General features: G+C 34.1%; 1 protein-coding gene across 5 annotated transcripts; it reads right to left on the bottom strand.

Annotated features, from left to right (window-relative positions):
* Positions 1–1,449: 1,449 nt before the first annotated feature.
* LOC111046074 (la-related protein 7) lies at positions 1,450–19,568 on the bottom strand. 5 transcript variants are annotated; one of them, XM_039420850.1, is made up of 10 exons: positions 19,441–19,568; positions 13,515–13,712; positions 12,212–12,393; positions 10,875–11,039; positions 8,868–9,570; positions 6,963–7,098; positions 6,129–6,384; positions 4,365–4,506; positions 3,340–3,526; positions 1,450–2,372 (listed from the first exon to the last, which is right to left on the bottom strand). In XM_039420850.1, the coding sequence occupies exons 2-9, from the start codon at positions 13,693–13,695 to the stop codon at positions 3,378–3,380; spliced, it is 1,914 nt and encodes a 637-aa protein (XP_039276784.1). In that variant the 5' UTR covers positions 13,696–13,712; positions 19,441–19,568; the 3' UTR covers positions 1,450–2,372; positions 3,340–3,377. The 5 variants fall into 5 exon arrangements, with proteins under 5 accessions (XP_039276784.1, XP_039276781.1, XP_039276780.1 ...); XM_039420847.1 differs by lacking the exon at positions 19,441–19,568 and adding an exon at positions 18,918–19,053 and having other exon boundaries at positions 1,450–2,375; positions 3,337–3,526; XM_039420846.1 differs by lacking the exon at positions 19,441–19,568 and adding an exon at positions 18,918–19,053.
* Between the last annotated feature and the right edge of the window lie 8,342 nt (positions 19,569–27,910).

Below are 27,910 nucleotides of genomic sequence, written 5' to 3'. Positions count from 1 at the left end.
TTTCAGTTATACCATACCTGCCTATTACATGGGAAACCATAGTTGGCAATATATTTTCCCCCTCTTTCATCCGGCACATATCTTTTTAGCAATATTGTCTTTTAATGTGTTTATATCATTGTTACAGCTATTGTTTTGTTGTATATTGCATTTTCTCATTGTATTTTTGTGTGTTGTGAATAAATTGAATTGATTATTGGAATATTCCCATTTATTAAGGTCGATAGAGTATGAACAGGAACATGGTATGAATAGTCCCATTGAAACTCATACGAGTAAAAATCTTACAGTATCGGACACTTTCACTGACACTGATTGTAGGAATCCAGCTTTATAGCGGCGATTGCGTACAAATGACGACGAGCGCGAGAGTGTCGATATGCCACCGCTCGTCTATGCTTCACTTTTTATCGAGACGAGAGATGGCAAGTGGTTCCCTACCATTAAGGCTGTGCAAAGGCTAAAAATAAACTTTCTACTCGTGCTATTTTCAAAGTTTTTCGATTTGTATATCATCAAGCTATTAAAATGAAAAAGTTTTCTCAGGAAAACATTTTTTTCCGATCATTACTTTTTGAGATATGAGCGCCTAAAGTTTAAATTTTTGGGACAGAACATTCGGTAAGAGATAAATCCATGGGATTTAGAGGATTGATTCTTCATGCTATTGTTGATCTACTAAAACAAAAATTTTCTGAAAATATACATTTTTGATAAAGTTATCCAATTTATATTGGTAAATTGAAATATAAACATAAATGTTTTCCTGAGAAAACTTTTTCATTTTGATAGCTTGATGATATACAAATCGAAAAACTTTGAAAAATATCACTAGTAGGAAGTTCATTTTTAGCATTTGCACAGCCTTAATCTTGATGGGGCGCTTGTCTTCAGGTCATATTACAGTGTGGAAAGCAAGAACGCGAATAGCTGATGTTGGCCAGCTGCCTTGGTATGCCACCACGAGTAGATTTATTGGTATGCCACCACGAGTAGATTTATTGGTATGCCCCCACGAGTATATTTATTGGTATGCCCCCACGAGTAGATTTATTGGTCTGCCCCCACGAGTAGATTTATTATCTACTAGGCCATTCGGCGTGGCATTAAGCGAGCGAATGAGTCTCTAGCGACCCACTCGTAGCCTAGACTGGTAGCTGAATGTAGTAATTCGAGCCTAAAGGTGCGTACAGACTTTCGCTCTGCTCCGCAACCGAACGTCACTCGAGCAGAGCGATTGATGATCGACCGGGGAGCAAGAGTGGAACGCGAGAAGAGCTAGCATCTCCCGTAACGTTCATGATCGGTGCGACTGAAGAGCGGGGGCGGAGCGACTGCGGAGCGATGTAGGAACGAGGGCGGAGCTTGCGCGGAGCGCGTATATCTATACGCAGCTTTATACACACGTCGTTTTGATTGTAAAATAAGATAAATTAAAAAATCCAATACTTTCAATTTCAATCTTTTTATATAATCCGACCACAATAATAATACATTTACACTTAATAATCTGTAACAGCAAATTAATAATACAGACTAAAATCTAATGCTCCAAATTAATATCACATTAATTATTCGAAATTCAAGTTTTCGATGGTAAGTCCATACAACATTCAAAGAATATATCCTTGTCTGCTTGGAAATTCCCTAAGAATTCATTCCCTACATCAATTACAGGAAAGTTATCTTATGATACGCAACACACATTGACTTGGAAAAATGCTTTTTAAGATGGAGTTCTATCATAGAGGAAACCGCTGAGCTTTCTATTCGACATTTTTTCATAAGCCAAACAATTATAAAAAAACAAATCGTCAGCACCGATAAAATAAAATATATGACAAATCCTTTCTACCCAAAAATCTCATTCTCTATGAAATGATAAGTCAGCGAATCAACGATCTAGTATTGGTTAAATGAATTTAGTCAACGGGATTAACATTACCTAAACAGATAAAAGTTGCAGATTATGTTGCCTGACCCTTGCTGTACCGTGTCTTATTCATTACTATAATGCGAGTGAAGCTTTATTCATATGGCAAAACATTTATACAGAAGAATGCAGTAAGTTACCTATTGCATAGATATAGTTTTAATTCAATAAAATTCGGTTAATCAGTTCCCAAGTACTTTGCGAGTATTTTCAATTGAAAAATTGGTAATGTTTGTATCAATAACAAGCAGAGAGATCTTAGAATCATAAGAGGCAACTATTTCAAAATCAATATTATGTCTTAAGCTAGTGCTCATCCCGTCATAAAATTTCAATTTTAGCAGAAAAAATAAAAATCGAATAATCCAGAATAGTAGGTGGACTGCAATGCTGCCAAGTCGTGAATGTTTAGTGCACCGGTGTTGAAATGTTCGTCCGTCTGAAAACAGAGCGAGAAATGAAATAGGAAGATTTTAAATTGTCCATTTAAAATACATAGAACTATTACTTAATAGCACTTTGCGTCTGAGATGTTGTGAATAGTTCAGTGATAAAATAAAACCATAATATTTCGATTTTTTATATTACTACAGTAGGCTTTAGTTGTATTCAAGCAAAACGTGAGTTGGGGTTCTCATGGCATCATTGTCCCTTGAAAGTTGAGTAAACAGTTGAACAAGTTGAAACGCAACATACTACTACCACAGACAAAATAAGTAATATTAATATAATTAATTTACTTCCTCAATGCTACTACATAAAACGCTATTGAAACTCAAGTTTTGTTTGAATAAACACTGTGAATATACTAGGCATATAGTAAGGTTCACGTTATAATGGCAGTATTTCATTGACATTGGTGTTGCTTTTCTTGTCTATTATTCAACAAAAATAGCGCTATCCTTTTCTACCTCATCAACGTTTTCAGATCGTTTTTCAACAATGTAGAAATACATTTAACAAAACAATCTCAATTATTGAGTTATTAAAAAAAATGATCTCTTGACAAATAAAATATAATAATTGTTCATCTTTAATAAGAATAATAAACAATTAATATTTCATCAGATAACCTATAGAAGGCAGTGGCAAGGCAGAGAAACGACAACGCTATTCTTCTATCTTCCTCCACTGCCATTATAACGTGGACCTCAATTTAGCAGAAAAATATAAAAAATTACACGAATAAACCAAAGTATAATATTGACAGACACTACTTGTAGCAGATCCAGATTGGAGACAAGGATGTTTTTATCAACATTCGAGTTTAAATAATAATTATTATTATTAATATTCCGGCAAAATAAATTGATTGATAATGAATAATTCAATCAGCTTTTCATTATTATTCAAATTTATATGTACTTTAGTGAGGGTGTTTGATGAATAAATTAAAAAATACGTACATCATCATTTGGTTTATTCCAACAGGAATCGTCTACATTTAATCAAACCGTATATGCATCATGGCTTGCATTTTCTCAGCTTTTTCTAGAAGCTTCTTCCTTCCATTCTTTGGCTTTCTAATATTCTTATTGATTTTGGCTTCTCTGTCTTTCCACACTTTGTCCCAATAGTCTTGTTCCTCGGACCCTGAAAGATTTCCTTGAATTAATAATCATACATCCAAATCTATTCACAAAACTTTTATCTTGTACCATAATAAAACAATGAAAGTGGTCAAATCCAAGGTGCCACAATTTTCGAAATCAAGAGAATCAAAATTAAAATTATGTAGTGATAAACAATTTCAATGGGAATTGATAACCTGGGTTTTTATTATTTCATCAGTCATATAATTCGTTAAACAACAAACAAAATTGTTTTAAATTTTTCGGGCAGAAAATTGTCTTGGAAAATTTCTATTGATTACATCAATGGAAATATATAACATAATTGTGAAAATGAGATGAATAGAAAATTATTAGAATAATTAAGATACTCCGACCTAAATAATTTACCTCTAACAGTTTATATAATTATTGGTTTAAAAATTGATTCACATTTTTTATTCAAATATCATATATTTTTGTGAATAATCAACTTTTATGGATATCAATTATGCCAATCAAAACTTTTCAGCATATCATTCATGTCCAAATATTTACATATCAGTCAACATAGATCATCATTTTACTGGAATTTGGAACATGAAGAGATTTTCAAAATTCATCAATTTCCATGAATATTTCAATTCTTAATGCACCTATTTTTTGTAATAAATGTACTTTATTCAAAGTGCATGCAGTTCAAACATGAATAGAAATAAAAAATTATTCAATTATCACAAAATTAATATTGATTGTCAACCTTGTTTTGATATTGAGTGTACATTAAATATGTCTTGAGAAAACTGATGGAATAGTTGATATTAAAACAGTTTTCAATTTTATTTGAAAGTTTTCAGTGAATTAGAATGAATATGAATTACCTTCGAGTACAGTGGTGCCTGACCAAGTACTGTTCTGAACAAACTGCTGAGCAGCTTCTGTTGATGCAAATCTCAGATGAGCAGTATTTGAACATTCTTTCACATCTATGTATTTGATATCGGGCTTCCTTTTCAAATCGTTCTAAAACAAGAGAAATGCATGGTTTCATTTCAAACAAATGCAATTTACATTAGAATACTTACTTCTATTAATTATTTTAGAATAATTTTTTGTTGAAACAAATCAAATTTGAATTAGAATAACTGACTCAATTAATTCTTACTTACTCCTCAGCTCTACAGGTCTTTACAACTCTTGTCCTCCCTCACATAGCCTCTCCTTCTGTCTTGATCCTCAGCCTGCCTCCTCAATTTACGAGCTCCAAGAATCCTTAAGCTGCGTACATATATACGCGCTTCCAACCCGCACCGAGCACGCTCCGCACTCGTACCGCCCTCGTTCCTCCATCGTACCGCAGTCGCTCCGCCCCCGCTTTGCAGTCGCACCCATCATGAACTTTACGGAAGATGTTAGATCTTCTCGCGTTCCCCGGTCGATCATCAATCGCTCTGCTGGAGTGACGTTCGGTTGCGGAGCAGAGCGAAAGTCTGTACGCACCTTTAGATAGCATTCACATCATCCGTCCACCTATTTCTCGGTCGACCTTTTCTTCTTCTGTTATATATCCTCTCCTTCCATATACATTTCACTACTCTTCCATCTCCCATTCTCAACATAATAAGTCCCATCCATCTTAGTCTGCCAGCTTTAATAAACCGCACAATGTCTTCATTGTTTAAGAAGTGCTCTATTTCAACATTTTTTCTTCCTCCCCAGAGACCATTCTCAAAAACAGGGCCCACGATTATTCTTCATTTAATTCACATATTATAAATACATTTATCCAATCAATACAATAGGTAGCAGAAATGAAGAGACCAAGTACAAAACTTTTCTTCCTACTATTTATAAATTTGAGTAATGAAAAATAATTTGACAAGTTGTCCTCACAGGGAGAGCAGCCGTGCGTATTTGCGTAGATAAAATAAACATTGTCCATGTCCACAATAAGGGATTTTTGAAAAGTGAGTCTTTCATTCACATCTAAGTTTTTACCAGCTCTATTTTTGTCTTATAAAGGTTTTTCATAGTTCTAGGATAACCTCTACAGAACAAAGGATTTGCAAGAGTGCAAATTTATGTAGGTCATAAATTTATTTAAAACAGCAGATCCATACATCTCTAACTAATCATGGAGTTGTGTGGCAGAGAGGACCTGAAGTCCTAACTCAGCCCTGAATAAAGGCAATCAATCAGTCAATCACCATCATCATCATCATCATCACGTTGGCCGTCTACAATACTTAAAAAACTTCTCTTGTCTGACTTACCTGAGAAGGAATATTAAGCTTAGAAGTAGAAAGCTCCTAGTAAAAATATAACAGCTCCTGTTTTTATAATATAAACTAGTATTTTAGCAGTAGGTAATGATGTTATAATATTTATGTATCGTGATAATGTATGTATAAAATCAAAATCAAAAATTTATTCACAATTCAAACAATTGAGGGTCCTGCCAAATCCGAAGGTTTTTCGGCGGGTGCCGAGTTACAGAAAAACAAGTTACAAAAGTTGAATAAACTTGCACAAAATAGATATGACACTTCAAGTAAATCTTTGATGAAGTGCCTACACAATATTGTATAATAATTTGTCTAGGGCAATAAATAAAATTTCAAGAAATAAAGTTGGTAATACTTTACCTTGAATGCATCTTTATCAGCAATAGGCTCATCCATGACTATTTTGACGATTATGCCTGCCTGGTAACTGACTTTTCCATCCGACGACTTCTCATTTTGTGGCTTCTCTTCTTGTTTTACTTCTGTCTCCTCCATATTTTCCTCTTTGTTAGAATTGTAATACTCCCATCGTTTCTGTTGCAAATGTTTTTTCAAGGTGCCCATCCTCTTTTTTTGCTCATTCAAATATTTATTTCTCATCACTTTCCATTCTTTCCTGAAAAGCATTAGTTATTTATCTGTAATAAGTAATCATTGCAAATACGGTGAAAATATACAGTTGGAAAATTGCATGAACAAATAGATAAAAAACAAGTAGAAATTCGAACAGCGCACCTTTTTCCTCAACAAGAAATAATTCATGTAGAACTTTAAATAAAATGATTTTCTATACAAAAGCACAATATGGCGCCATAATAAATGTTCAATCTAGATAGGTACTTGACCAATCGAGGTCCTCATAACACGGTCAAATATAACACGGTAATAGGTGAAAATTCAACTTTCTGGAACGTGTTTCAACTTTCTCTACATTTCAGTCTCTAAGGTGAGATTCTTTAAATTTGATAGTTTCTGAAAAGTATAGTATTCTTTGAAACATTTACAAAATAAAACAAGGAAATGTGAATTGATTATTTATTTATTCGTCAATGATAAAAACACATGATCATAAATTATTGGGAATGAGAAAAATGATTGGGAATGGTTATTATGGACATTATCAATAAACATGAAAACACAAATTAGATTAATCCACTTACAACACAAATATAATCACAACTAATAATATCTTACTTGGTCATAATTTGAAGAGTCGAGTATGCTTTTTCTCTTTTTGATTTATTTCTCTTACGATGCTTCTTCTTCATATCTGTATCAAACTCATCAAATTCATCTTCATTGTTGGATGTCTCCTGGACAAAGTTATCTTCTAAGTAAAATGGAAAGGACGATCAATTAATATAACTATAATAATTCAATAATTAATATATTATTAAAAATAAAAATATATAATTCAGTAATGAGATAATGAATAAACTTTTTTGAACATTTGATTCTAGAAATCACATAACAGTACAATAATATACCATCAAGTACCCTGAAGGCTTCGGTAACTGAAATTATACTGATAACAGCAAAAATAAATAATTATAGTGAGATTCATATTTTCAAGTCAGCATCTGATTTAATTGGTTTGCAATCCTTGTATGTCATTATAGAACTCCATCATTTTCCAACTCCGTACCGTTGTCAAATTAAGTTTATTCTTATTTATTAATTTATTTATTTATATGATACAATTTTCTATGCTGTAGGCTATGTAGAAATAGTATGCACTAATTCTGGTAGTGCATTTTATTAAATTATAAAAATGTATGAACAAAAAATTATGAGAAGAGATATTTTGTTGAGATATTATGTTGTTGCGGAATCCTGTGTAATCAACTGACTTAAAACGTGAATCTCATAAACGAGGAAGGATAAACGCTACTTTACAATGGTTCTAATCCAGATGCCCAACCTGTCTTTGAGAAGTGCTGGGTTCAGATTTCTTATTATAAAATAATAATTTTTATTGCTAAAGTCTTCCAGTGAAGCCTACAGTTCTAATCTATATTTTCACTGCTTCAAATTCTTTCACTAAACTTTTATTTAATATACTTTTTTCACTTCACTAGCACTACAGCAACTCGAAGGGCTTGTAATATGAAAAGTAACAAGTAATAGATCTTGGCGCAGCCTATCCGGCCATGCTGGAATTGGTGAAGAGGAAGGTAATTCAAGATAATAGGAAGGTGATTCAGGTTCATCTATTGCTAAAGTCTTCCAGTGAAGCCTACAGTTCTAATCTATAATTTCACTGCTTCAATTTCTTTCACTAAACTTTTATTTAATATACTTTTTCACTTCACTAGCACTACAGCAACTCGAAGGGCTTGTAATATGAAAAGTAACAAGTAATAGATCTTGGCGCAGCCTATCCGGCCATGCTGGAATTGGTGAAGAGGAAGTTAATTCAAGATAATTTGCAGGTAATTCAGGTTCATCTGGTTTCAAGATAATATATTATAGTCCCTCCAACGGTGCCAACCTGGCTCTCAAGAAACAGGACCTGTACTACAGGACTCTGTTAGATAGATAGATATATTTCTCGATCCATGAAACATCTTTAGATGCATAAGATCACGTCAAAAGATTAGAACACGTACATATAGCTTGTATATCACTAGTCAATAAGTTATTATGCCTAGCTTAAATGGTTTCAATGATTGTAATTGTAAAGCATTGCTGGTCTATGCTGGATTCAGGCAGCTGCGAAAACTTTTCAACATTATAAAAAGGATTTAAGCAGAGTCACGTATGTAGAGTTCTTTCGGACAAACATTTTTGTAGTTTTCATTTATTATTCGTCTCTGTTTCCAATATTTGAAGTTGCATAGGCTCCAAGTGTATCTTATTACATATCAATTGGATATCCGCTCAATGTTTTCCAATAGCAATATTAAATAATCGAATTTCTATGTTCCCTCCCACCTTTACGTGCTAGTTGTTTCATACTTAAATCGTTATGAATATTTAAATGTAAATTTAAAATATAGAATATCTTTGGAGATACCAAAATTCCAACAATAATATTAGAGTACATCTTCATGTACCGTATATATGAGAAAGATACGAAATAAGTAAATGTAAGCTTACCAGTTTCCTGTTGATCTTGTCTAAATAAAATATCTTCTTCCCTTCCTGTATGTGTGTCATTTTCAAGCTCTCTTTCTTTCACATTTTCAGACTCACTCTCTCCTCCTGACATGGAGCACTTTTTCTTATTCTTCTTCTTTTTCTTTTTCTTCTTCCCTTTCTTATGACTTTCAAGTGCTTCCGCTTCTTCCTCCTTCTTTTTCTTCTTCTTTGGCTGTTCATCACCACTTTCTACCCTGATGTGTTCAATCTTCTCCGATTCGTTTCCCGTTTCTTGATCAGAACCAGCACTGATTTTTCTTTTATTTTTAGACGAATGACTTTCTGATTCAGATTCTTCCTTCTTCGTTTTCTTCGCTTTGGGTTCATCACTAGATTCAGTTTCCAACTTTACTTTTCTCTTCTTCTTATCTCGTTTTCTTTCTTCCTTCTCAGATTTTTCTTCTGCCTTATCTTCTACCTCCTCTTTTGCACTGTTCTTGTTGGAACAATCTGTCTCATCAACCTTATTTTCAGTCTTTACTTGGTCAACATTATCATCAGCTTCAAGACCATCATCTTCGTCAAATCGTTTGTGGTGGGTTCCAGTTTTTTCGAGATTTTTAGCGTTTTCCAGCTCTTTTTCTTCGTTGAATGTCTTAATACTGCACAGCTGAGCTGGTTCGATCTTATCCAGAAGATGGTTGCCAAATCCTTTGAATGCCTGCGAATTATCAAGAATGCCTTATCAGGAATCAATGTCAATCGAGATCCATCACTCATAACGCGTAAAATTTAAATTGATTGATCATAGATCAATGTAAAATCCAACTTGATCGAAAATTCGTAGGATTTATGACTCTTGATATAAAGTCATACAATAAGTCAAACACTGATCTCTTGCCTCAAATTGAATAGTCAAAGAGATCCCAAATTGATTACTTACTATTAAGGTGTTGTTGATTAAAACACTAAACTTGAATAAAAATCTAATAATTCTTCTTTATTACAACAAAGACTGTTCTTGTTATTGAAACTTTAAGTTTGTTAACACTAAGAGTTTGAGCAACAAATTTTGATATTTAATATAAGTTTGTTGACACAAACAATTCGAGAGTTACAGGACTAGGGTTTCGTTTCAGAAGTCAAGACAAAACACAGCTCAGCTATATTTGATCAAGTTTTTTACATGAAAACATACCTCGTCCTTTAACTTTAATTGTTAGTTTGATGTTCGAACAACTCCTCAACTATTACTTTACTAATAAAATTTACAAATTTATCCTGAGATTGAAGTCAGAACTATAATATGTCAAGGTTTTAATTACTCCTAAATAGTAGTTTTAACTACTATTTGAAGGAGAGAGCATTTTACTCGGTTGAAGAAATGTTGAACTGCAATGCCTATTCATAATATTATTGTTCTCAATTGCTTTAACTCTGGTCTGTTTTCAGATTATGTGGCTGTGTGAATTTATGTATATTTTCTTTTGTATATGTACTATATGTATAATTATGTTTAATTGACTTTTGTTCGTGCAATCAATGTTTGTTTATGACAATAATTAAGATTTGATTTGATTTAGTTCATGCCAAATTTTGTTCGAACATCAACTCAATTTCTTTCAAATTTATCCTGAGATTGAAGTCTGATCTATCATATGTCAAGGCTTTAATGACTCCTAAGTAGTAGTAATTTTATGCCAAATTTTTTGAATAGATTACAAATGAATACCATGAGATTGTGCAAAAAAATGCTGGTCATCAAGTTTTGACAGAATGGTTTGTACTATCTGTTGCACAAAATTGTTTATTAATTATAGATTACCTATGAATTCCATGAGATCTGCCACAGAATCTTGGCCATCACTGTTTCAAAAAATTGTTTATAACTTGAGTTGAATGATTTTGCTTACCTACAAGAATGTAGAATAAATGAAATAGTAAACCTAGTGGAATAGTGTATAATTTTACATATTAGAGACCAATTTTATTAAAACATTAATTTTAAGCATAGTTTTTACTTACTGTTATTGCTTTTTCAACACTCTCGGGTTCCTTGAACTCAATAAATGCGAAACCTTTATTCTTTTTACTGATTTTGAAGCGAGGTATGGACACATAATCAATCTCTCCATAGACTGAGAAGACGACTGACAGGAAGTCATGATCCGTTTTTGCTGGTATATTTTCCTGTTGGAATAATACAAATACAATTACTAATAATCATAAATTCATTACGTAGGTAGTATTTATTGGAATACTATACCTATTTATTAAAATACTTCAATCGATTGATCTTTTACAAACTACAATATTTTTTATACATTTTTTAATGCCATAAATGACGACTAGCAGGTGAAAAAAATGAAATTTTTGTCTTCTATATAGTTTACCCCGCTACATATTATTATAGAGAGATAGTACAGTTAAGATTAAAGAAAATAAGCAATTTCTTGAATCTGTATTCTCTTTAATAAAAATGTATCTGTATTTGTGAATAAACTGTTGTGGATGTAGCTTATTGTCATTCAAATACATTATTATTATTGTTAAAATTGCTTGAAATATATTTTCTTCAGGAAATTTGCTCATTTTGAAAACAAAACAAAAAATAATAGAGGAAACCATGAAAGAAATATGGAGATTTTTGGTATATGAGTTTCAAGCCGTGTCCACACTGAACAAATGTTCGGCAAACATGTTTGTTGAGGAGCTCAGGGACAAACATTCTAAAAAGTTTGGTCAATCATTGTTTGACAAAAAAAACTTACTGGTTTTCCAAACATTGTTAAGGGCTGACAACTGTAAAACATAGAACCTGTTCTCCCCACTTACAAATATTTTGTTTGGTGACGCGTCCACACTGGCCCACGGGCAAATATTGTTTGTCAAACATAATAAAATTTGCCCAAACTGTTTAAACAAACATGTTTGTCGAGCATTTGTTCAGTCTGGACACGGCTTTTAAGATAGATCTATAAAATTAAAATGGATCAATGAAAAGTAGACGGTTTATTCGATGTAGACTGAACCAAATTTTTTCAAGATTAGAAAAAACACAATTATTGAGCAATTGTGACTGAATTAATCTATTTTACCTTTTTTCTCTCTGACTCATTGAATACTATTAGAATAATATAAACTTCTTATTACACTATAATTCTTTTCAATATTAAGATAGTTACATTTTATAATAGTGTAGTAGTGTTATTTTGCAGAACAAATTACGGCTCGAATATAATTAACATTTAACAAGGTTCAATATACTGTAGTCATAAAACAGAACAATAATTGTAATAAAATGTTATAATTCTACATTTTACAGTTTGAAAGAACAAAAAAAAACAATAATTTGGTCTTACAACATAAATGGTGCATTCCTCAGAGTTTTGTTTCTGTTCAAGTGGTTTTACCCGGCAAACCTTTGTGCCACATTCCGTCAACTGCAGCAGATCCGAGCTTTGAATAGCGTTGGCAATATCTTTGATATTATCAGTGAGACTCTTTATCTTATTGAAGTTGAGGAACACATTCAAATCAACATCTGCAACAAGACAAGAATAAATCATTTTATTTGAGTTCCAAAATGAAATACGGTACCGTATATTATGAGTTGAGTTGAATATTAACATCATTGTGTTGCATATCCACATTTTTTCACTATTGATTTCAAACTGAAAATTCGAAAAGCACGTATGAAGTGAAAAATGCACTTACTTAAAGTTTCAAGTGCATTTTTCACTTCATAAGTGTTTCAAATTCTTAGTATAAATATCATGTTGCTGAAAAAGATGTACACTGAGAAAACTTTTTCATTCAAACAATTTTGACATTATGAGCTAAAATAGATTCAAATATAGATTTTGCTCTTCTTTATCAATAAAAAATGGTAGCGCCCTTTAAAATTAATAAAATAGGCCTAGTAGAATAAGAATACGAATTATAACTACTAGTTTCGGGTTTCACACCAAAACTAGTAGTTATAATTTCTATTCTTATTCTATTATTTTATTAATTTCAATGGGTACTATAATTCTATTTTATAAATAACAGAAAGTAGTCCTGCATTCATACATTTTAAGAAGAAATGGAAGTGATATTTTTCTTCTCATCAAAATAATATTCTTAATTGGGAATGAAATTAAATATACTTTGTGATATGGATTTAGAATAAAAATTGAAAGTTTAACCAGATATAAAAGCGCCAAGAGTGAGAAGAAAAATTAGCTAAGAGGTCAAAATTTAAGCCAGTAACAGAAAGCTTTATGAATTTAACATTTTAAATCCTAAACTTATTATTTTATCAAATAAATTGATAGAGGCCGCGAGACATAACATAAGCCTTCGACTCCCACCAAATAGGACTCAACTCTGATTTTTGTAGGTTGGGGGTAAGAGTTTGTTCAGTTCGTTCTCGACAGCCGGCAGCGTAATTTCGTACAATTTCTACTCTGACCGTATGAATGCAGAGTGAGAGGGGAAGATGTGTGAGAGAGACATTTCCACCCCTACAATACCAGCCACTCTTTCGCCGTTTAAGGGTAGAGGTTCATGTTATATGTTTTTGTTAGATTTGTCTATATCAAATTTTTGTAATGTATGAATTTTTTGTCTAATAAATTTAAATATATTGTGTCTTCTAACTTATAGAATGCAAAAACTTACATTTCGAGTCTTTCAATAATTGTGCTAGAAACCGATCTTTGGACAAATTTGCAGCACTGAAATAGAACTCCATTTGCTTTTTCAGCGTTTGATACTGCAACTTTTTCCGTCCTCTTGATTTTTTGGGCACGTCTGCCGCTTTTGGTTCTTCTTTGTCAGTCTTTTCTGATTCTTCACCCATCTTCTTTCCACTGGAGCCTGGAGGATAGAACAAAAGGAAATAATAATCAGAGCCAAGTTAAAGTACTTATCAGTGGATACAAAATAATGTACATGATATAGCTATTAGAACAATAAACCCCAGATAAAAAATGAAAGGTACTAGAACAATAAACCCCAGATAAAAAATGAATTATCAAGTGTGTTAAATAAACGTAACCTACATTTTTGAAAGGTCAGTAAAAACTAAAGCACTTCAAATATTGTTTTAATTATCTTTTGAAATCGATATTACCCTGAAACTTGGTCTAGGTCCAAATTTAGTTTCACACAGTCTTGAATATGACTGATTAAGTTGTGATCTTCATCAAGTATTTAGTGACTAAATCGATTTGTTTTATTCTTCTCCATTCATATACAACATATTATTCGAAATGTTGGTAATCGTGTCGTAAAAATTGTTCTTGTGATGGTCCGTGCTCGATCAACAAAAATTAGTGGTTCGATTAACCGGTTTGAAAATTTGAATGAAGCAGGAATAGAAAGCATGTCGACTATGTGAGATTGCCTTTGAGAGAAATCGTAAGAAATAAGATGAAAGAGTTATTGTAAGAAATTCATTGAATCTTATAGCCTATTGTGGTCAACAATGGTATTTTGCTGTAACTACATGACGTTTCTAATTTTAATTTATTAAAGGCTTTAGCCTATAGATAACATAGAGGACTGATAGGCTACTTTCACACGATAGGCCTCTTTCACACGATAGGAGACGTGCAACATGAACACTGAACAGTGTTCACGTTTTTTTGTCGAAGTACATTGAGTCAAATCGTGTCTTTCACATGGTGACTCCTATCCAGGAACCTCGTTTTGTCACGTCTTTTCCCCTCGAGGCAAGCAGAGGCAAGATCTAACAACTATGCCGACGTTTGCTCAAAGTATATGACTCATCACTTTTTCTCAAAGTCTAACTTCCTTAAAAATATAGATAGAAGATTTCTGATTTCGGATTTGGATTCAGCGACCCCAAATTCTTTAAAGCGTAAGTCCCGTTTTCGAAAATATCCGAAAACAAGGAAGTTATGGCTGTTTTTAATAAAGCTTTCTATTATATAATTATACGGTAAAAACGAACAGGTACTGTACTATACAGTACGTAAGTACTGTAGCTATTATGATACAACTTACACTGTATTCGTGTAGGAAATTTGGTAGGTTATTTATCTTGATTTCTGAAAATACCCCAAAATAAGGGAGTAAGATAACTTTGAAAAACCAAAGTTTTCCTGCCGATTGAAGAAACATTAAAAATTAGTCTAAGACATATTATGTCTTAGAATAAAAACGTGTAACAAATATCAGATCACTATTCAAGCTTTCAAGCTTTTCATAAATTTATTTGTCTCCTCATGGCAGAAGGTTTGCGCCCAACGTTCTCACTTAAACATTTCTATGATTAAATTGTGATAGAGAACATTATCGTATTGATCTTCTAAATCCAGTTACATGTACATCGATTTTCGTAAAATTGATTTTTTTACCGTTCCTATGAATTCTAAGAATTCTATGAATTGTTTATACAGGTTGATCACAGGCCAGGTTGGTCTGAGCTATTCATGACTTTTTTCAGGATGCATTATTAACTCAGCAGTTCTAATACACAGACATCACTACTTGGAATGCCATGACATTTTCTATTCTTTCAATTCCTATTATTACCATAGATCGATTCAGATCAGCACAATGTTTATACTGTATGTTCATAATAGATTTTTCTGATTGTAAAAAGAAATAGTCAATAATTGCTGGGAATTTAAAGTGATATTTAACAATTTGAAACTGATAAATTGGATTGTTGAATGACAATTGAAATTCAGTGAATTTTACTGTACAACATTCCTTTTCCTCCTATTTTATTGGGTGATGAGTGGAGATGATTTATGATTTCATATTTGGATTCATCTTTTCATAGTTCAATACTTTTTTGGAAAACTAGAACTTTTAAAAATTAAAAATGTTTATGTATAAACTTCTCAGGTGTTCAAAAACTTCTTAAAACCTTTGCCTGCCCCTTTGTGAGGCAGGAGTATTATTATCTTAGTACGTACTATATAATCATATGATAATGGAAAGCTATATTAAAAACAGCTATAACTCCCTTGTTTTCGGGTATTTTTGAAAATGGGACTTACGCTTTAAAGAATTTGGGGTCGCTGAATCCAAATCCGAAATCAGAAATCTTCTATCTATATTTTTAAGGAAGTTAGACTTTGAGAAAAAGTGATGAGTCATATACTTTGAGCAAACGTCGGCGGAGTTGTTAGAACTGTCGGCTTATTCGTAAGATCCTGTGAAAGTACAGGAGAGCTGCAAAATATGAAATATGATCTTCCGTAATATGATATTCCAGGAGCGAGGTCTCTGCCGTGTGAAACTGGCCATAGGAGACGTGCAACTTGAACACTGAACAGTGTTCACGTTTTTTTTTCGAAGTACATTGAGTCAAAACGTGTCTTTCACATGGTGACTCCTATCCAGGAACCTCGTTTTGTCACGTCTTTTCCCTTCGAGGCAAGCAGAGGCAAGATCTAACAACAACGCCGACGTTTGCTCAAAAGTATGACTCATCACTTTTTCTCAAAGTCTAACTTCCTTAAAAATATAGATGGAAGATTTCTGATTTCGGATTTGGATTCAGCGACCCCAAATTCTTTAAAGCGTAAGTCCCGTTTTCGAAAATATCTGAAAACAAGGAAGTTATGGCTGTTTTTAATAAAGCTTTCTATTATCATATAATTATACGGTAAAAACGAAGAGGTACTGTACTATACAGTACGTAAGTACTGTAGCTATTATAATACAACTTACACTGTATTCGTGTAGGAAATTTAGTAGGATATTTATATTGATTTCTGAAAATACCCCAAAATAAGGGAGTAAGATAACTTTGAAAAACCAAAGTTTTCCTGCCGATTGAAGAAACATTAAAAATTAGTCTAAGACATATTATGTCTTAGACTAAAAACGTGTAACAAATATCAGATCACTATTCAAGCTATCAAGCTTTTCATAAATTTATTTGTCTCCTCATGGCAGAAGGTTTGCGCCCAACGTTTTCACTTAAACATGTATGTGATTAAATTGTGATAGAGCACATTATCGTATTGATCTTCTAAATCCAGTTACATGTACATAGATTTTCGTAAAATTGATTTTTTACCGTTCCTATGAATTCTAAGAATTCTATGAATTCTTTATACAGGTTCAGCACAACTTCTTAAATAACATTATGTTTGCTTCAACAGAATTCATAAGGACGACAAAACATCGAACAACAAAAAAACGCTTTCTGAGTAACTGGCTTTAACAAAGCATGGCTTCACGAAATACAGTACGATAATTTAGAATAGTTGGTACAATGGTTATGCTTTTCGCATTATGGCAGCACTGTGCTTGCTCACTCACTTCTCCAGTTGACACTTGTTGACTTGTCAGTTGTTTACTTGACTTGACTTTGACACCTGTCATTACGCGATGTCCGAGTTTGATGTGGAGATGTTGATTACTGCAGTTTGCAACCGACCTGTTCTTTGGGATAAAAGTCTTGACATCTACAAGGACCGGAATGAAGTTGCCAAAAGTTGGATGGAAGTTAAAAAGAAATAGTCAATAATTGCTGGTAATTTAAAGTGATATTCAACGATTTGAACCTGATAAATTGGATTGTTGAATGACAACTGAAATTTAGTGAATTTTACTGTACAACATTCCTTTTCCTCCTATTTTATTGGGTGATGAGTGGAGATGATTTATGATTTCATATTTGGATTCATCTTTTCATAGTTCAATATTTTTTTGGAAAACTAGAACTTTTAAAAATTGAAAATGTTTATGTTTAGACTTCTCAGGTGTTCAAAAACTTCTTGAAACCTTTGCCTGTCCCTTTGTGAGGCAGGAGTATTATTATCTTAGTACGTTTACTATATAATCATATGATAATGGAAAGCTATATTAAAAACAGCTATAACTCCCTTGTTTTCGGGTATTTTTGAAAATGGGACTTAGGCTTTAAAGAATTTGGGGTCGCTGAATCCAAATCCGAAATCTTCTATCTATATTTTTAAGGAAGTTAGACTTTGAGAAAAAGTGATGAGTCATACTTTGAGCAAACGTCGGCGTATTTGTTAGATCTGTCGGCTTATTTGTAAGATCCCCATGTGAAAGTACAGAAGAGCTGCAAAATATGAAATATGATCTTCAGTAATATGATCATCCAGGAGCGAGGACTCTGCCGTGTGAAACTGGCCATAGGGTTCGTGATAGAGATTTCCAGAACCCAATCACCTTTTCAAAACAAATGCTGGGAAAACGCAATATTGAATGTTTCACTCTCTTGAGCTAGCTCTGATAGATAACGTTATATCATTTTTGGGTTGATTGATATTGCCACTTCATATGCAACTTTTCCCGCTCATCTAAACGCACAACCAACAAAGTGAAGACTTTTCTCAAAGAAATGAGTAATTTTCTCTGACGCACTCTTTAACCGTATTGACTTGAGATCCTTTGGCAGGATACTGAAATAGCGCAAGCCATCATATTAAGTAATGTGTGCTTAAATTTCTGGAGCCTATCCCTATGTTGCGGAAGGTGAATATTTATTCTGCCTCTGGTATTACAATTATGTCGGTCACAACGGAGTGCAGGGTTCTGTCCAGAAGCGAGAATGATTGCTTTCATAAGATAAAGTGAGGCCACAGAGAGTATTTTATTTTAAATAAATAGTGGTTTGCAATGTTTCGTGAAATCTCTACTGTTATAACGTAGACAGTAGATCTTTCTATATAGATTAGCGGCATACCTGCTAATGAACCAATAATTTACCAAAGTATTTAACCTTAACGTATTGCTATTACATTAAACATGGAACTTGAAAGTACAGAAATCGTATTCACTAATATTTATACCGTACCAATATCAGCCGGAGCTTAAACTTATAATTTAATACGAAGACTACTAAAAATTAGTAACTTTACATAATTTGTTGAACAACGTTTGAGCTCAATCATGAAAAAAAATTAAATAATAATTCATTACCGGTAAAGTTAACATAACCTCACTACAAACTTCAACAATGTATCAATCTAATCTACAACAATGAAGTAATTTGTAAATCATACTCTATTATATCAACTATTATAAACAAATTCAACAAATTTGAAATTTTTTACTCATACTTGCCTTTATTTGACGGTGAAATATTTTTTGTAAAAACGTTTCTCAACCGTTTAGCGTTTACCATTACCACTAGGGGTAGGGGTAGGGATGTTCCGATATTATCGATATCAATGAATATCGATAATAATGTTTCGATATTTCCGATATTATAGATATTTATCGTATATCGAACAATTTTTGTCGATATCGAAAGAATATGTTTGCTATCTATATCGCATTTTTCTACTGTAATATCGATGCTTACGAAACTATAAAGGCTAGAACCATCAGGTGATCAGCTGTTCAAAAGCGTACACTTCAACCCGTGTTTACATTGAAAACTCTGTATGTTGAATGGAATTTTTCGTGAATAAACGTTAATAATTCAACTGATATCACTTTTTTGAAATAATGACTTGTTATTTTATTTTTCCAATTCAAATTTTAACCTACATCATAAATTTCAAGGGTAGTAATCATTGAATTATATTAATATTTTTAGTTATTGGTTAATTACGTGTTATTATTGTGTCTTTGTATCACTCACCTAGTGGGAATTTTGTGCATTTTTGTGAACTTTTTGAACGGCTATTGATATTTTTAACCAAGAAATATAATTCTGAAATTCTGATTGCTGGTGATTTCAATGTTGATTTTATCAGTGATGCCCCAAAAACTCGATCTGTTATTGAATTGCTAAAATGTTATGGAATGTATATCACCTGCACTGAGCCTACAAGAGGAAGAGCTTGCCTTGACAACGTTGCAGTTAGCCTTCAGTCTGAATTTTGCAGCACAAATGTGATAGAGTTGCATGGGGATGACCACTCTGCTTTGAGTACTGCTTGCATCCTCCCGAAGGCGGCTGAGGCACGTGTTGCGCCCTCTTCTACCTGGCATGCTGATTACATTTTTTGAACGAGACCTGTGCATGAATCAGCCATTGAAAATTTCAGAGGTATCTTGTCCAGTACACCCTGGAATGATATTTTCCTCTCCTCAGGTGGTACTGAGTTGTTTGCAGCTTTTTTTCAATATTTTCGTGACAGATTCGATTTCTTTTTTCCTGAGATTGTCAGGCCTCACCGCCCCCAGGCACTAAGGAGGAGACCTAGACATCTGGATGGCCACAGGGAGTGGTATACTGATGATCTGGCCAGACTTAAGGGACTCATGCTCGCTCTCAAGAACCGATGTGAGGATGGTGATGCTGACAGCTCTGCTAGATATAGAAACTTTAAACAATTCTACAAGAGGAGGATCGAGCTGGCCAAGAGGTTGGCAACTGAGCGGCAGATCGAGGATGCACCTAACCAATGCAAAGCTGCCTGGGATGTGATAAATACAAACAGATCCATGCCACGGAAAAAGATCGACTTTGCAAGCCCGGATGATTTTAATGGCTTCTTTGTGGGTTCGGTTCAGGATATAGTGGATTCCCTGCCTGATACTGCCATTGATCCAATTGATCTGTTGGAAGGAAGAATCCAGCCGGGACAGGAGCATCTCTCCTTCTTTCGCCCCACCACACCAGCTGCCTTGAGGAGGATCATACGCTCTTTCAAACCCTCAAAAAGTCCAGATGTGTTTGGCATGTCTGTGAGCATGCTTCGAGAGGTTGTTGATGCCATTGCAGTTCCTCTCTCTGCATCTGTCAATGAGTGCTTGAGGTCTGGAAATTTTCCTGATTTCTTGAAAACATCAAGAACTGTCCCAGTCTTCAAGAAGGGTGATCGTGAGAACCTTCGTAGCTTCAGGCCAATCTCCATAACTCCTGTCTTTGGCAAGGTGATTGAGGCAGTGATAAAGCCTCAGCTGGAGGCCTTTTTCGAGGAGAATGGCCTGTTCTCCAACATGCAGTTTGGTTTCTGAGTTGGGAGATCAACAGTGGGTGCAGTCGACCATGTGGCTGAGCGGATTGATGCTGCCTTCGAGGATAGTGAGTCTCTTGCTCTTGCTCTTTGTGGTCTGAGCCGAGCCTTTGACTGTGTGGACCATGGCATTCTTCTTAGAAAGCTGAGCTTTTATGGTCTTAGAGACTCTGCCCTTTCCATCTTGGGCTCTTACCTTTCTGGAAGGACTCAGCTTGTCTCCCTCAGTGGTGCTGACTCCCGGACACTTCCGGTAACTTTTGGTGTTCGTCAGGGATTGGTGCTGGGCCTACACTGTTCCTTGTCATGATAAATGACCTTGACGACCACGGTTCCTCTCTGATGTTCGCGGATGATGCATCTCTACTGTCATCGGGTGCTGAGCTTGAGCGGGTTTTGGAGGCATCTGCGGAGCATCTTCAGTCTGCCACTTCATGGTTCCTGGCTAATCGATTCCAGCTGAATGAGGACAAGACCCAAAGGATCATCTGCAGCTTGTCACGTGAGCCGCGTGACCCTCAGAATCCAGTGAAGCTGCTGGGTTTTGTCTTGGACAGCAAACTCAGCTGGAACAGTCATATACAGCAAGTAACCAGTCGACTCTCCCGCATTTGCTTTCTGCTGCTCAAGATGAGGGGCCTGGTGACTGAGAAGTACCTGATAATGATGTATCATGCGCTCTTCCATTGCCACATTACCTATGGCTTGCTTCTGTGGGGTCATTCAGCAGGGGCTGCTGATGTGCTGAGACTGCAAAAGAGGGCTATAAGAATTATAACAGGCAGCGATCATCTTGCCCACTGCAAGCCCATCTTTGCTCGCCTTGGTGTACTGACTGTCTTCAGCCATTACATCCTCCTGTGCTTGGTGTATGTCAAGAAGATACAGCATACTCTAGCTGCCCATAGTGACATCCACCGCCACAACACCAGGCGCAGTGAGCTGTTGGATATCCCCAGGAGACGCCTCCACCGATCACAGGCCAGTTACAGGATTTCAGCCCTGAAATTCTACAACAAGCTGGGTAATGGATGAAGCTGAAGGTATTAAGGTATTAACCAATTTGTAGGTTACATGTTTCAAGATAGCTTATTCAAATTCAAACTTACTTCTTTTACAAAAGTATTAAGTTTAGCTGAGTCATGGTTTATAAATAAAAATTATCATGTTATTGATCAACAATAAATTATAAAAACATTGTTGATAATCTAAATTAGTTTCTTTTTAAACAAATTTAAGTACAATGTATTTACGGGTGCGTTCAACTCTATTCTGGAGTTTAAGACTAAATTCAATATTTTTTCAAAACTTTCAAGTAAAAAAGTGTTGATTTTGAATCGTGTGGGATAAATATTACATATATATATATTATCAAAGCTTTTTTAGACTTAATATGATTCATAGCTGGCATACATTTAATAGAGAATGAGTTACAATTTATAAAATAGCGTACGGTACCCTGGTAGGTCTACAAAATTAACTGTATAGTTTAACACCGTAATTTTTTTATTGACATTATGACATTTACAATCATGAATAATATTTCAATTGAACTACTGTATATACCTATACTTTCTTCAAAGTTTAGAATCATTAAAACTGCTAGTAGTGTTTTGAATTACGGTATGTGTTTCCTCTGATCCCACAACCGTGGCTAATTAATAAAGCAGAAGTTATTAAAGATCGTGCTGTAATTCGAATAGCAGAGCTTCAAAACTGAATGAAGTATAAACATATCAGTTTTTTGACATTATATTTTATATTAATATATATTAGGTAGAAGTAAAATGACACTCATTCTTTTACCCATTAATCTATTTACTCACCCGGATAAGTGAGAAAGTTGTGTTTCAGTTGATTGGTTGTTGATTATCCATATTTTTTACCAATATTATTACAAAGTATATTGTATTTTGATAACTTATTAAACTGAAAAGAAACACATTCTTTTGGTGTAACGACGACCGTTTAGTGCTGGTGTGTTGTACATTCTCAAGCCGAACAGAAACTCGAAACGGTAGTTGCCACACCAAAAGAATATGAGTGTTTTTTCACTTTAAAGTTATCAAAATGAAATATAGTTAATGTCCAACCTTCTAGAGGCGCACTAAGACACTACCTCCGTAAACACGGAGGTGTAGTGACTGAGACCATAATTGAAAAAAAAATCAAAGATGGCCAATACGGTATGCGCTTTTTCAAGAATTGACAGAAAAATGTTGAATACAAGTTCAGTTATAGGGTCTAGAAATTCAAAATAGCTAAACCTTATTGACTTCTATATCGCCCAGAATAGGCGATTTTTTTTGCTCTTACCAGCGTTTTCTTAGCTTTTTAAAAATTCAAGAGAGAATTCTTACGTTTGGTACAAAATTTCAGGTAACCTGAGGTGTATTAGTTATGTAGGCTATTGCAGGGCCTAGAAGGTGTGCTAGATATTGGCGTTTCCAGTGTTTATCTGTGTTTTATCAGCATTTTCAAAACCTAATGAGCAGAAAATGTTCAAATTTTATACAATTTTTTAGCATAATATGAAATAACAGTTCAAGGAATGAAATGACAAATTTATAGCAACACTGAATTGGATTATTAATTGTGCTATAATGATACCCCTGCCATTTAGCAGATAATCTTAACTCAGCTGGGGGACTCTGTTTGATTGATTGATTGATTGATTGAGTACTTTATTTATGTAGATTACAATATATACTGGCTTATACACTTATATACAATAGCTTACAATACAGCAAAGTTATAGATGAATTTACATAATATAGACTAAGAAAATAACTATTGAACTGTATATGATATGAAAAAGCAATTTGTAATATAATAATCATATTGTTATGCATCTACATAAATTGGCGGAGCTTTGGACATATCAATGTCCATTCTTTGGGAAGAATATTAAAAATATCCTCCCCACTAACTCTCTACCAAAACGTTAATTTTGTTATTTAAACTAAGGATTTATTTATTAATGAAAATATTGTAAAAGTTTTAATCAATATGAATATTGAAGAGAAAAAAAACAGAAAATTGATGAAGTAAAATAATTATATAGGTAGATAAGTTCAAATAATTGATTAATAAAATGAAGTAGGCTGAAAGTAGATCAGGGTTATCAAATTTCAGTAATATACAGCAGTATGCAGTGGATAATTGAAATAACATGAGTTTATATAATATATATATATATATATATATATATATATATATATATATATATATATATATATATATATATATACAATTCGTTCTATAACATGGTTTAAAGGTTTATGTTGGTGGAATGGGTGAGGGATGGTTGTCATGTGATCGTTCTAGGGCCAGACAGTTTCAGTCATTTGTTCCAAAATATGTTTTTTTAAAGTCAGGTTGAAGCTCGCTCGGCTCTCGATAGACCTGATAGAAACAGGAAGTGTATTCCATGCACGACAGGCACTGACTAAGAAGGATTTTGTGAAAATAGTAGTTCGATGATTGGGTATCCTTAAAGTACTTTCTCCGGTTCTAGTATGTGAAGCATCTATCCTCCTACCTTCAGAGACAAATTTGAAATCATCTTTAAAATAGTTCGGATTACCGTATTTCAAGATATCTCTAACAAGCTTGACTATTCGAAAAAGCCTCTGATCGGGAAGCTTCAATGTTGAACTAGCAATGTGGGCTGGGGTGATATGATCATGGCGTTGGAGAGAGTAGACGAAACGTAGACAATAATTTTGGCAACGCTGTAGTTTATCATTCAGAGTGACTTGCATATCATTAAGAACAGAATTACAATAAATTAAATGTGGGAAGATGAGAGATTGGACCAATAATAATTTAATGTTTCTAGGGAGGATATCATGCATTTTCTTCAATGCATGCATGGCTGAGAATACCTTCTTACAAGTTTTGTTCACTTGTTCTGACCAGTCAAGAGTATTATTCATAATAATGCCTAAATTTTTAACTGAGCTACAGTAAGGAATGTCATTACCGTCTACACTAACTTTGTGAATCGATTCAAGGTCAATATTGTTTATAAGACGAGAATATCCAATTATAATGGGTTGTGTTTTGATGGGATTAAGCTTAAGGCCATTTTTCTTTGTCCATTCCACTATCGAATTGATATCCTGATTCATTATTCCAACTGTTTCATTAATTTTTGTTATGGGACAGCTTAAATAGATTTGAAGGTCATCTGCATAAGTATGGAAACTGGAGAATTTGATAATGGAAGAAAGGTCATTAGCATACAAAGTGAAGAGGAGAGGGCCTAAAATTGAACCTTGTGGTACTCCATGCATAACGTTTTTCCAAGTTGACTTTTTGTCACAGACAGATACACATTGTTTCCTACCTAATAGATAGGATTTAAACCAAACTAACGAGTTGTGACTGAAACCAAGAATAGCCAACTTATTCAGAAGGACAGTATGATCAACAGTATCGAATGCTTTAGAAAAATCAAATAGGGTGAGGATGGTGAATTTTCTTTGGTCCATAGCTAACCTTATATCATCAGTGACACGAAGCAGAGCTGTCTCAGTTGATAGGAATTTTCTAAAGCCTGATTGAAAGTTATGAAGCTTACTATTGTTGTCTAGAAATTTTACAACTTGAGCATGAATGAGTCTTTCTAGCACTTTGGACAATGCAGGTAAAATACTGATTGGTCTAAAATCCTCAACTTTATTGGGTGATGGAACTTTATTTAGAGGGCGAACCAGAGCAAACTTCCAGTTTTCAGGGAAAATGCCTTCTTCAAGTGACTTGTTGTAAATGTATGTAATGGTTGGTAAAACAGCAAATAACATCTTCTTGATAAATTTAATAGGAATTTTGTCTACACCCGTAGCATTACTATGAATACGTTGAATTGCTCTGAAAGTGTCTTCTTCTGAGATTGGATGGAAATGAAATTGATCAGTGATTGGTAAATCTAAGTTTGTAACCTGCTCTTCAAGATCATCTACGGTATATGATTAGCAATGACAACTTCGTCGCGTTGGTTAGAGTGTGAAACGAAATGGTCATTTATATTATTCAATGGTAAGTCAATTTGTGGATTCGATTTCTGTTTGCCAAGCCCGAATTCTTTTATTCCCTGCCAAAGTGATTTAGAGTCTTGTCTATTGTTTGTCATAAACGAATTCAAGTACCTAATCTTTGAGTTCTGTAATTCCTGTTTAACCCTATTTCTAAGGCTCCTATACTCTATCAAACTGTCCAAGTCAAATGTCTTTTTAAATTTTCTATGTGCTTTGTCTCTACGTCCCATCATCTTAAGTATGTCTTCAGTCATCCACGGTACTCGTCGTTTTCTATTAATCCTCCTTGTCACATAAGGTGCATGTTTGTTATACAAAGTCAAAGTCCAATTCTCGAAAGTCTTTACCATGTCATCAACTGAGGGTAATGCTTCAATTTGATGCCATGGAGTCTGAGCCACATCAGTCAGGAAGGCAGCTTCATCAAAGTTTTTGAAGTCTCTATAAGTGATAATTTTCTGTTCTGGCTTGGGTATCTTATGGGAAAGTACACAGTAGATCAAATCATGTCTAGAAATAGCTGGGACTGAGATTTGGCCTGCTTGAACAACCTCATTGGGATCACTAACAATGAGAAGGTCAATGAGTGTGTCTGATTCATTAGTATGATGAGTTGGATCGAGGGGTAAAATAGTCATGTTTAGGCATTGGAAAATTGTAGTCAGTTGAAAGTAGTCAAAGTTACGATTCGTCATGTTCAAGTCGGTGTTCATATCCCCCATAACTAGTATACGGTTATAACAAGGCATAAGAGAAAGCAAGGCATTTTCGAAATCTGTGAAATGACCTATTTTTGGTGGGCGATAACAGATACCAACGAGTAATTTATCATTACTAGATAAGGATAATTCAAGTAACATAAACTCTGGTCTGGAACAATACTCTTGTTTAGATGTGATTAAAACTTTTGTTTTGATACCATCTTTCACATAAATTGCTACACCCCCACAAGCTTTATTTAATCTATCATTCCGGAAAAGATTATATCCAGGCAATGCAACAAAATTTTATGAAATACTGGGCTTCAAAAATGATTCGGAAATTCCGATTATATTGAAGTCCTGAAAACGGAAGATTGCTCTGAGTTCATCAATGTGGCAACTGAGGAATTGTATGTTAAGGTGAGCAGCCTTGAAAAGTTTTTTGAAAGAGTGGAGCTTATTTGCTAGAAACATACCTGCGTCATTACTACTATTATTGAAATAATCATACCTACTTGAGGGCGAGCGAGCTGACGTGTCAGTGAGAGGCATCGTGGAAGCAGCAGACCAATCGTGAACCGACATCAGAACGACACTGTGGATGAAACTGATAAAACTTAACCTAAATGAAAAAGTCTCTTGATTCGAGTGCATTCAGTATGCCTTGACAGTTCGGCTCCCTTCACTATTTAAAGCACTAGTTCAAAAATTCACTAAACACAATAAGATGTAGATGTGTGGAGTTTCGGTGATGAATAATCCTAATGGTGAATAAGATGAAGATTGAGGAAGAACTGGTAGTGGGAGATCTGGTCCAAGTGGAGATAGAGCGAGTAGGTATCCAGTAGTGGAAGAATTGGGTCCAAGTGGAGGTAAAGCGAGAAGGAATCCAGTGGTGGAAGATCAAGTCCAAGTGGAGACAGAGAGAGATGGAATCCAGTGGTGGAAAATCGAGTCCAAGTGGAGATAGAGAGAGATGAAATCCAGTAGTGGAAGATCGTGTTCATGGTGGAGATAGAGCGAAATGGGATCCAGTAAAAACTGAAAAAGAGAAGAAGAAGCCAGCAGAAAAACGAAAAATCTTTGAAGAAAGTTATCAATAGAGGAAAGATACATAATACAACTGATAATGAATAATATTCGCATAAAATTGAAGAGGAATAGTATGATTTAATGTGGGAAAGAATCGAATATTATATGGATAAATATATGGATATTATAATATAATATATGGATATTAGTAGAAGGTAATCAGATAGAAAGAGAAAAGGTAGAAAGATAAATAGATATAGAAAGAGAAATAAACATTTGAACATGCTGGATAGCAAGTGGAGAAATCACAGGGAAAATAATGATAATAATAGGGAAGAAAAGAAGAGAAAGAAGGAATGTGCACAAATTGC

Source organism: Nilaparvata lugens, chromosome 2 (assembly GCF_014356525.2).
Source record: "Nilaparvata lugens isolate BPH chromosome 2, ASM1435652v1, whole genome shotgun sequence".
NCBI lineage: Eukaryota > Metazoa > Arthropoda > Insecta > Hemiptera > Delphacidae > Nilaparvata > Nilaparvata lugens.
The sequence above is the reverse complement of the archived record's forward strand: the minus strand, read 5'-3'. Positions and strand labels throughout refer to the sequence as shown.